At 45.8% G+C, this 10,938-nt stretch overlaps 1 protein-coding gene across 14 annotated transcripts in view; it reads right to left on the bottom strand.

Moving 5' to 3' along the window:
• Window positions 1-3,412: 3,412 nt before the first annotated feature.
• PPP6R3 (protein phosphatase 6 regulatory subunit 3) overlaps window positions 3,413-10,938 on the bottom strand; it is a 150,595-nt gene continuing 143,069 nt past the window's right edge. For 7 of the 14 annotated variants that reach the window (XM_023186476.1, XM_023186479.1, XM_023186482.1 and 4 more), the window contains 2 exons: window positions 8,690-8,809; window positions 4,899-5,631 (listed from right to left, as the gene is read on the bottom strand). In XM_023186476.1, the coding sequence (XP_023042244.1) occupies window positions 5,580-5,631; window positions 8,690-8,809 (172 nt within the window). In that variant the 3' untranslated portion in view covers window positions 4,899-5,579. Of the gene's footprint in view, window positions 5,632-8,689; window positions 8,859-10,938 lie in introns of those variants that run through there. The other 7 variants (XM_023186472.1, XM_023186473.1, XM_023186478.1 and 4 more) reach the window with 5 other exon arrangements.

Here is a 10,938-nt window from a genome sequence, read left to right as displayed (position 1 = left end):
CAGAGAAACATGAGGCCAGGGCACAAGCACCTCCTCCCAACAGGACCCCGTGACTGGGCCTTTGAAACATTAGACGCAGCCCTGGAGCCGTAGTCAGAGCGTGGCTGTCCCCGAGAAGGGAAGCAGCAGCTGGCGTGGCCTGTTCTCCCATCTTCACACCACTCCCTTCATACAAGCCACTGCTTTCTACCTCCTCCTGTGACAAGCGCCTAGCTGGAGTTTTAGTGGAGATAATCGTGCCCCCTTCAGCCCTCCTGAAGTGCCCTCTGGGAAATAAGACACAACGGACAAATGGATTCAACATCCTTTTATTTTTCTTTTTAAAACTAAACGTTGCTTGAGGGGCATGGTTTGGATTAGTTCTCTGATTTCATCCCTGGATTAGAAAAATGTCCCCCGCCCCCGGTCGCGGGCAGAGGCCTCCATGAGATGTGTCTAACCCCGGGATGCAGACCTCTCCCTTCAGCAGGACAGAAAGTCTACTGTGTGGCAGAGAACAATCCGGAATGTGTCCTCTCTATGGGTGGGCAAATCCAGGCTAGAGCCCAGAGCGTGCCCTGCTCCTCAGTCCCTCCTCGGCGGGGTAGGAAAGGCAGTTCCGGGGCCACAGTGCGTGCCACGGGGGGCTCAGTCCCTCCTCAGCGGGGTAGGAAAGGCAGTTCCAGGCCACAGTGCGTGCCACGGGGGGCGTGTTCTCCCTCACAATGCTTCCTATGCTTTACTTTTGTTTTCCCTTTTCCATAGGTCTTCTAAAAGATTAAGCGGCAAATCACATACAATTAAATGCCTAGGTCTTAAGTGTAGGTTTCGATGAGTTTGGACACATGTATACACTCACGTAACCAGCATCACCAACAAGCTGTGGAGACTTCCCTCACCCCAGAAGCTGCCCTGTGCTCTGTCTAGCCAATCCTTCCCTCTTCCCTACCAGGCGAATACACTACTCAAATTTCTATCATCAATTAGTTTGGTCAGTTTTAGAGCTTCGTATAGATGCTTACATATCTTACTTCTTTCACTTAACACATTTTATTTATTTACTTACTTACTTTACTTTTGAGACAGACTCTCACTCTGTCACCCAGGCTGGAGTGCAGTGGCAAGATCTCAGTTCATGGTAACCTCTGCCTCCTGGGTTCAAGTGATTCTCGTGCCTCATCCTCCTGAGTAGCTGGGATTACAGGCATGCACCACCAGGCTGGGCTAATTTTTGTTAAAATTTTATTAGGGACGGGTTTTCGCCATGTTGGCCAGGTTAGTCTTGAACTCCTGGCCTCAAGTGATCTGCCTGCCTTGACCTCCCAAAGTGCTGGGACTACAGGCGTGAGCCACCATGCCCAGCCTTTAACATGTTTTTGAGATGTATACACATGGCTGCATTCATCACGGTTCACCCCCATTGGTTACTGAGTAGAAGTCCATCGTATGACTATACCAGAATCTGCTTATCTACCTTTGTTGTTAGACATATTATGAATAAAGTGACAATAGACATCCTTGTACAAATCATCTGTGGACATATATTTGCACTGAGTATCTAGGAAAGTCTGCAGGATTATGTCTAATTTTTTAAAACCCCCAAACCAAAAAATGAATTTGCCCGCTGGTTTTCTAAACTGGATGTATTATTTCAGACAGCAGTAGGTGAGTTCTAGCAGCTGCACCTTCTCATTACTATTTGGTGACGTCTTTTTCATGTGAACACTAATACATGGAAAATGGGACCTTTTTTGTGATTCTAACTTGCCCTCCCTAGGCAACGATGATGTTGAACAACTTTCCATGTTCTTATTGGACACTCATGCATACACAGGTCCCTGACTTAAGATGGTTCGATTTCAGGTTTTTGGACTTTACGATGGTGTGGAAGCATTAAACACTCAGTAGAAGCCACACTCTGAATTCCGACCTTTTCCTGGGCTGCTGATGGATGCGCAGCACGGTGCCCTCCTGCAGTACTGAGCGGTGGCAGGGAGCGGCAGTCATAGCCAGCTGTGCCATCGTGAGGGCAAGCAGCCGGCATGGATCGTTAAGTCAGGGAACATCTGTGCCTTCTTCGTGAATATCTGTGTTCAAGTCTCTTGCTCATTTGTTAAATTGGGCTTTTCATCTTAATTTTGATTTGCAGTTTTCTCCCCTATATGGATCCGAGGTCTGAGTCCTCTGTCAGGACAAGTGTGATTTCTTGCGTGGCATTCCACTACTTGCTTGTCGATTTTCAAGAGCAGAAAATTTTCATGTTGATGGAAGCCCAATTTCTTTCTTCTATGGTATGTGCTCTGCATCCGAAGCAGCCTTTGCCCATCCTACATTTTAGATAAATTTTTCTTCTAAAAACTTCATTGTCTAAGCGCTCATGTTTGAATCTGTAAATCTGTTTTGGATGAATTTTTGTGTATGACATGCAGTAGGAATAAAGTTTCATTTCTTTCCATACGAATAGCCAGTTTTATTCACAGACACAGGTGGTGGCCAGATTTGGCACGTGAGATGCAGCTGACCCTGGAAGCTAAAGGACAACGAAACCCATCTGATGAAGATGCTCAGCTTTTCTGAAGGTAAAGCTTTTAAATAATAGGTGGGATTGAAGTGGAAATTTAGAAAAACTAGCAGGTGACATTATGGGGTTAAGTGAGTACAAGTTAGCTAATGTTTACTAAACATTTACCGGAAATAAAAAGCTATTCTAGTCTTTGAACTTGTTCCTATTGTTTACCCCACCTGACAGAAAAAGCTGAGACAAAGACCTGCCTAAGGTCACACCATCATAAGTGGCTGAGTTGGGCTGTGATGAGCCACCTGGCTGGAGAGCTCATGGCCTGGTTACACGATTGCCAGTGAGATGCCTATGGGCTCACGCATGTAGAGGTGTGTGCCCAGACAGCTCAGAGTGAGATGCCTGTGGGCCCAGGCACGCGGAGGTGTGTACTCAGTGCCGTGTGAGATGCCTGTGGGCCCAGGCACGCAGGGATGAGTGCGTGCCCAGAAAGCAAAAGGCTGTGCAGAGGACCTGCTAGGAGGTAATGGCTAGAGAACATGTTTTTAAGCAAATAGGTGAAGGGAAAATGCAAAATGAGGAGATGTAATAAGCATCGCATCTGAAGAATCATTATGGAGCACCTGAGTGTGACTTGGGCTGGAAGCCAAACAACATAGGTGAGGCATGCTGCACATAAAGTTAACCACCGGGAGGTCCAGAGGGACCCCTGAAGCCGTCCCAAGACTGAGCACCAGTGTCAGGCACTGCCTCTTCCGGGCACCTGGGCTACTGCAGTGGGGAGGATGAGCCCCTGATCCCAGAGGCCACTCTCACACAGTGCAGTGCAGTCTTTCTCACACAGTACCTAGTGTGACACGGGACCTAATGGCAGGACACATCAACCCATTAAAAGCCCAAGCAAGGTACAAGAGATTTCTAGAAACAAAGAATCAGGCTTTATTTTTGTTATTTTGAATACAGGTATCGTATTGTAGACATCTGTTAGTCTCATAATTCAGTATGGCCGACACACAGAATTAAAGTAGAAACAAAATGAGGGCACACTCGCTCCTGTCCTTGGCTTGGCCCCTCCAACCTCCAAAAGAACTGTCCTCCCCATCATCACATCCTTTCCCTGCCACGAAAGACAAAACAAAATGCTGCCCCAAAGACAAGTCCCAGAGGCTCCCTCACTAGCAGCCAGTGGGTGAAGCGAGACACTGTTACCTTGGGTGGGATGGAGAAGCCACCATGTCCATACCACGGAGGCCACATGCGCCACCACTGGAGCCAAACCCTGGCCAGGGCTGGCAGAGCTTGCCACCAGGTGAGACCAGAGCATGTTAGCTACCAGCAATTCCCGAAGTCCAATGCCATGCAAGTCAGGCAGTCCTGAGGCACGCAGGAGGAGCCCTGTCCTCTGGCAGTGCTGATTCCAGAGGAGGCCCGAGGACAGTCTCTTCAGAGAGGAGCTCACCCGGGAAAGTGGGTTCCTCAGGAGGCGTGCAAAGGCCAAGGGAGCCACTCTTGCCACCTGCCCCAGGGCTGACTGCTGACTCCACTGTCCTGTGAGTGCTGAGTCTCTACACCACTTCAAATGAGAAAGGAAATCAGAAATAAGGCATCAGACGTTTGATTCTTTTATTTCCATATGCAATGTAATGTTTAGGCACGCTGCTTGGGATGCTATTTCTAAAAAAATTGTTGGCCATTTTTCAGAATATCCTTTTGGTTTTAAATACTGGTCAGGAAAAACAAATGATGTAAAAATACGTGAATAATTTTCTATTACAGAAATGAAAAACTGATTTGCATCTAAAAGTGCAAGAGGTGAAGTAATTTAACCCTTTCACCAGACAATATGGCAATATACAATATATTGCTTCAGCTGTTTGAGAAGGCTATGATGTATTTTTATATTGACATAGAAAATTATAAATTACATTGAATTAGTATCCATAATCACTATTTATATACACAAACCAGTTCTAAAAAAATACACTGGTTTAAATTTATGAGTGAAAACCTCACAAGGTACAGTAAACATTAGCATGCTTCGGTGCCAGATTTTGATTTCTACTTTTAAAATACTAGCCTGTAAAATGAACGCACTCTAATTCCATTAGCAGCACGAGCATTTTCAACTGACTTGCCTAATAGGATTTAGGTCTGTTAAATATGCAGATTGCTCTGAAATGTTCATTGGTGATGCTTGTTAACAAGGTAAATTTTGGTGAATGGGTTAAAAGGCAGATGAACTACCAAACGAAACAAAAAACAAAAACAAAAGCCAAAAAAAAAGAAAAAAAAAAAACAAAACAAAACCCCAAACACAAGCCATATACACTCCAAATAGTCTAGTGTTTCACTTGTAGGAATAATCATTTCAAGCAAACAAGACTTGAACAGAACATATGGCTTTACAATAACATCAATTTATCAACTATGATGTAGCAATAAATACTTAATCTCTACCAATAGACTTACATTTTTGATCCATTTTAAACAATACAGAAAACAATTATCAATCGAAAACTGGTTATAAAAAGAACACCAAATATTTCTTATTCAAAATCACTTTTGTAAGTTAGAACAACCAAAATAACACTTAGAGGGCCTTTTCATTCTACAACTCCTTGCCAGCCTGGAAGAAAAATGAATTCATAATTTTGTACAAGGTGAAAAATGTATGAAAACCGCCTAATACTTTGGTCACACTAATAATTGTCAAATAGTTATGTTTCAAATACAATAGATCTGTGTATCCACTTTTATAAAACTATTCTTACAGCCATTTTAACTATAGTATTACTACTATTATTACATGGGTGGCAAGATCTTATTTCACAGGCTACCCATTATTTAGAACAATACAATATAAACATACGCAAAAATTCTTGGTATTTGTCAGTGTGCGATAATTTTACACTTCTGAATGTCTCTGTACAATGTCTTAGAATCTAGAAGATAAAGGTTGCTGGTCCTGATCCCTTGCAGAGCGAGTGCAGCAGTGACAGCTTGGTGGGCTCCAGCTGGCCCTCCAGAGCCCCTGAGTGGTGGCGGTCTGCAGTCCTCAGTCAGCAGCAGCAGACGTCACCCGTCATACAGGGCCATTCACTGAAGTGTCACCCGGTGCGCTTGGCTGGCCAGTCCTAGGGAGCAACAGACAGGCATCAGAGGTACTTGCGGCAGAAACATGAAAAACAAAACCCGAAGTTTCGCTGAGCTCCCCAAGGGCAGGGACAGCTTATTTTAATATTGTTTTGAACTTAATAGTTTTTAATAAAATGACATGTCAATGAATGGAGATAAAGCTCTAGAAAAATCTGAGTGGCATCTAAGCTTCATCACCAGGTGAGCAGGCATTTGGCAAGGGCTGCAGCAGAGCAAATGCTCTGGGAAAACCACCCCACCGCGGCCTTGAGAAGCACAGGGAGAGACTAGGTCAGTGGGGTATAAACTGGGGCTTCCAGAGCCTTCAGGAGCTATGTGCTCACCCCTCCTTCAAGAACACTTTTATGTGACCCACACAATGGAACCCACATACTATTTCACTTGGAAACAGGATTCTGCTACTAGGAAAGGTGGGGGGGGGGGGGGGGGTAGGGGTAGAAAATGAAAGAAAAGGTTTGCAAATAAAACAAATTACTGGAAAAAAAAAAGGTCTCCGCTTGAAGAACACGTTCCCGCAAAGCAAATGTTAGGCTCAAAACTGGGAGGGAATAACAGGTGGGACAGTATATAACAAAGTGTCCAGGTTTTGCCTTCCTGCCAAAATTACAACTTGAATATATAACATATTCTGGAAGGCTTAACCAAAATTGTATCAAGCAGACTTGGGAAAGGGTGCTTAGGGCTGTAACTGGGATGCCCACAAGCACTTTTCCATTAGCATCCACAATTGACAGCTAGAATGCTTTCCATGCCTTACACCTGCTAGTTATACAGTGAGCCAAGCAGTTAGCTCTGCACACACAATCCACTCTGCTCACTTACATCTGATGGTGGCTCCATATATGAGAGACATAGGAACCGAGACTTCTGGAACCAGACATAACCGGTATATAACCTGCCTTCACTTAACAAACTGAATGATCTTACAAGTAGATTTTTTAGCACCTCTCAGTTCTGTTTTCTCCTCTCTAAAAAGGGAAAATAACCCCCTCATCACACGCCACAGGGCTTCCCTAGTATACACATGAAGTAAGGACATAACGTGCGCAGCAGGCTTAGCACACCGGAAGCACAAAGAACATGCTTGATGAAACAGTTGTGAAAAGTGAGCTCATGTGGCAGTGCAGATCTTTAAGTGTGACAGTAAACAGTGAGCCTGCCAATCCAAGGAACTGCAGTGCAATTATCTGGCTGGCACGGGAACCACACAGGGAAGACGGGTGAGCTTCTATCTCCCGTGTTGTCATACGTCGCTTTAGAACACGTGCAATCTAGGACGCACTCTAGGTCTGCCCTAATGCCTGCTCCAATGTCACCTTCTCAGAGAGCCTCTCCCCCGCACCCCAGCTTACATGGACCCCTGTCCCTTCTTCGTGGCTTCTTGGCTTCTTCATGAACGTGCCTCCAGTATGCCCCGAGCTTACTGGGTGTCCGTGTGCTGCGCTGGCCTAGACCAGTGGCCACCACACACAAATGTGTGTCAGATGGAAGAAGGACAGATGGACAAAGGCATGAACCCGAGTGATGCCCCTCTTCTTCCACTGGCTCACCCCACCTTTTCCTCCATCCCTTGGCCCTGCAGGTTAGGGCAGGGCTCTTCAGAGCAGGCATTCCCAGCCACAGGAGAGCAAGTGGTTTCCCCTTACGCAGACGATTCTTCCGTGCTCTGGAAAGCCAAGGAAATGACTCCAGAGCTTTGTGCATCCTTATGACAGAAACACCAAGAATATTCCCCTGAAGCAACTCCCCACACTGGGACGGACCTGGACGATCTTGCCTCCTAGACAGCCCTCAATATAAAGGAAATTTATAGGTAGAAATCACAGAGCTGACACAATTGATTGGGAATTAGACCTATAAAGGACCATTAGAAAAACACATTGAAAACCCCAAGAAAAAGAGTGACTTGCCCAATCCTTAGCAGCAGAGTTGAGGTGACTTCCCAGTGCTAGAGGGCCACCCTGCCTCCTCCCCGCAAAGCCTTCACTAGAGCCAACATGCTCAAACAGTTCTTAATTTGTTTTATATGCAAAAAAAATTTTTAATCACAAAAACAAATGCTTTATTTTGGCTACGATTTCCACAGGAGGAACACAAACAGCTTACTACACTACGAACACAGGATTTTGGACCAACAAAGAGTGCTCCCTGCTGGTTCCCACCGGTTATGCTCTCACACAATGCCGGCAAGATTTCGGGGAGGATGGCGTGGGGGTGGGGGATTAAAACTTCTCTGAAATAGCTTTAAAGGTCACTTTATTCCTTATGGAAGGAATACACAATCTGAGCTACATGTGCTCACAGAAGTTAATTGTGGGAAGTGCTGAACAAAGCTTCCTGTGGACCAGGGGCGTAGCCTCATCTTCGGGCCATGCTCAGTCTTGCTAAGGGCCTGGCATGGACTCCAGGCAGCTGAGGCTTAGACTGGCCCATCCCTTCAGACTACTGGCTCAGGCTAAGCAAAGAGTGACTAGAAACAAAACATCACATTCCAAGTGACACAGCTCTGAGAGTGGGCATTTCATACTTAAGATTACAGGAAGTCACTTAAACACTAAGAATTATTTAGCTACATGTATGAAATGACCTCCAGCAAGTTCTCCTTGTGTCACAGGCAGGACTGTGGGCAAACAGGCACTACGATCTGCTTGTGCCTGGCAGCTGCATGACTTTAGTGGGGCCACTGAGAACTCAAGTCCTGAAGGGGCTCAATGCCACCCTCAGCTCATTACCTCATCAACAAGGGAGAGGAGACCCCTCTGTTCAGAGCCACTTCTACAAGAGCAAGTGATGTTAAAAAGAGTCTCTAAAAACTGGTTTTCAGCTTCTGTGCTAAGGAGAGGAACTGCTGTTTCTAAGATCTCAGTTCAGTCGGAATCAGCTCAGTAAGGACTGAGAAAACCCTGTCCTGCCAGGTCAGTGGCCGAAGACTTGAGCACAGCTGTAAACAACCCCTCTAGTCCCCTTCCAACTCCCAGAAAGTAACAGGCAAGGTCGGGGCAGAGCCAGGGTGGGTTTGAGGAGGCGGGTGGTTACCTCTGCTCGGGACTACTGCTGGGAGGTCGGGGCGCGGCACACTTTGCCTCTGCAGTCTCGGGGCTCTCCTCCGCGTCTTTACAAGCAGCATCTTGAGAGGTAGACAGTTTCCCTTCCTCACTGCAGTAAAGAGGATGACAGGCACATCAAACACCCTAGGGACCAGCACCTAGGCACCAGAGGATGAGGTCACATGCAGATGGCTCTGGAGTCATGACTGCCACAGAGGCAAAGCGTCCTGGGACCGAGCATGCGCAGGGTGCATGATCACAGGGACCACAGACAGTGACTGGGGAATCACAAAAGGAAAGGGTTGCACACAGGTGGGAACCAAAAGAGGGAAAATGTAATGCGGCTGGCGTCTGATAAAGAATGGTCCCATAACACTGTACATACCGATAGGATTTCAACACTCTGAAGCCCAGTGTGCAAAACAGAAAAAGAAATGTACAAGAGTTTCAGAATACTCCTAGAAATGAGGAATTTGGGGGAATAATATGTCCACGACTGCACGTAAGCAAAACTGCAGACTCGGTGAAGGTGTCAAAGAACCTGTTTGAAGGAATGAGTCTTTAGTTAAAGCACTTTGCTTTTGGGGCGAAGCCCACCATTAAAGCAGCAAGACAGACCCCATCAGCTTGCCGGCAGGAAGTCTCAGTCACATGAGGAGGTCACCGTGATGACTGCATCGGATTTCACCGCTCCTCGAGTTGCCCTCGAACAACGTGTAAGAAGCACAAATACCACGAGGGAAAAGTGGGGGCCAAGAGCTGACCCTAAGGGCACAGAGGATTTGGGGAAAACGAGACCCAGAAGGATTGTTTCTCCCCCTGAGATGGTTCTTGGTGGAGAAAGACACAAGAGACACTTTCCTCAGCTCTGTGGGCTAGAAATTTAGACTCTGCCTATTCAGTCTGCGAGTTCCCTTTTTACACCATTGAAATGGCACTAATAAGAGTGAAAGGTCAGTTAGAGGTTCCTCGTGGAAAGGTCCATCACTCAGAGCTGATTCTGTTCTGGATTTTGCTTATGAAAAACCTCACTAGGATGTTTTCTTGGGTCATTTCCAGATAGTTCCAAGTAGGAAAATGAGTGAAAATCATATGACTTAGTGATCATCTGAATTAGCTGGTTCTTAAGTTACTCTTCTTCATCCCCACTCTCCACTCCTTTCCCTTCAAAGCAACTAATGTGTTTCTAATTCTTTAAAAAATATATAGTCATAACGTTTGTATTCTGAGTCGCTAACTGGGATGGATTCAACCCTACATCTCATTGTATTTACCTCTTAACTCAGCCAGTTGGGGAGACCCACTGTCCCCGCTGACTGTGGCACAGCACCCGTGGCATGCACCTACCACTCTGCGTGGCTTCTCCCAACCACAGCTGCCCTCCACCTCCACACTTTCATGCAGGGAGCTGTGACGACCATCACTGTCCACGGCCCCGGCAGACCTGTCTGGGCATTTCTCAGTGTTGACACCCAGGAGTGGAGAGTTGTAGGCCATTTTTCTACCTACAAAGAACCCCGGGCTACTACCCAGAATGACTGCCCCGGTCTGTATTCCTCACCAGCAGGCCACCAGAGCCCTGCAGGCTGCAGCCCACCACCACTCAGCATCATCCACCTTTAACTGCTGCTCACGTAAGAAGAATATCAAGTGCTATATTGTTATCATTTATAATTCTGTTGAGTTTTGAGCATTTTTTTTAAGCTTTTAAGATTTGTCTATAAACTGTTATCTTTTCCCAATTTTCTGATTTGGGTTTTCTTCTTCTTACTAGTTTACAGGAAGTCCTTGAATATTTAATGTCTCTTGTTGATTTAGCTACTACAGATTTTTTTTTTTTCAGTTTGCCATCAGCCTCTTAATTTTGTCTGCAGCATTTTATCAGCCAGAAATTCTTAACTTTAATATAATCTAACTCAACTCTTTGCATTATAGTTTCTGTTTTTGAAGGCTTTCTGTTTTTTTTTTTTAAAGAAGTCCTGCCAAGGAAGGAGGCTCACTTGAAGCCAGGAGTTTGAGACCAGTCTGGGCCACAAAAATAAAAAAGTAAACAAACAAAAAAATTAAGCCAGGAGTGGTGGCACACACCTGTAGTTCCAGCTACTTGGGAGGCTGAGGTGGGAGGACTGCTTGAGCTCAGGAGTTGGAGGTTACAGTGAGCTATGATTACACCACTGCATTCCAGCCTGGGCAACAGAGCGAGACCTCGTCTTCAAAAAAAAAAATCTAGATTAGATA

Source organism: Piliocolobus tephrosceles, chromosome 13, assembly GCF_002776525.5.
Source record: "Piliocolobus tephrosceles isolate RC106 chromosome 13, ASM277652v3, whole genome shotgun sequence".
Classification (NCBI taxonomy): domain Eukaryota; kingdom Metazoa; phylum Chordata; class Mammalia; order Primates; family Cercopithecidae; genus Piliocolobus; species Piliocolobus tephrosceles.
Note: the sequence above shows the minus strand (reverse complement) of the source record. Positions and strands in the feature narration are given on the sequence as shown.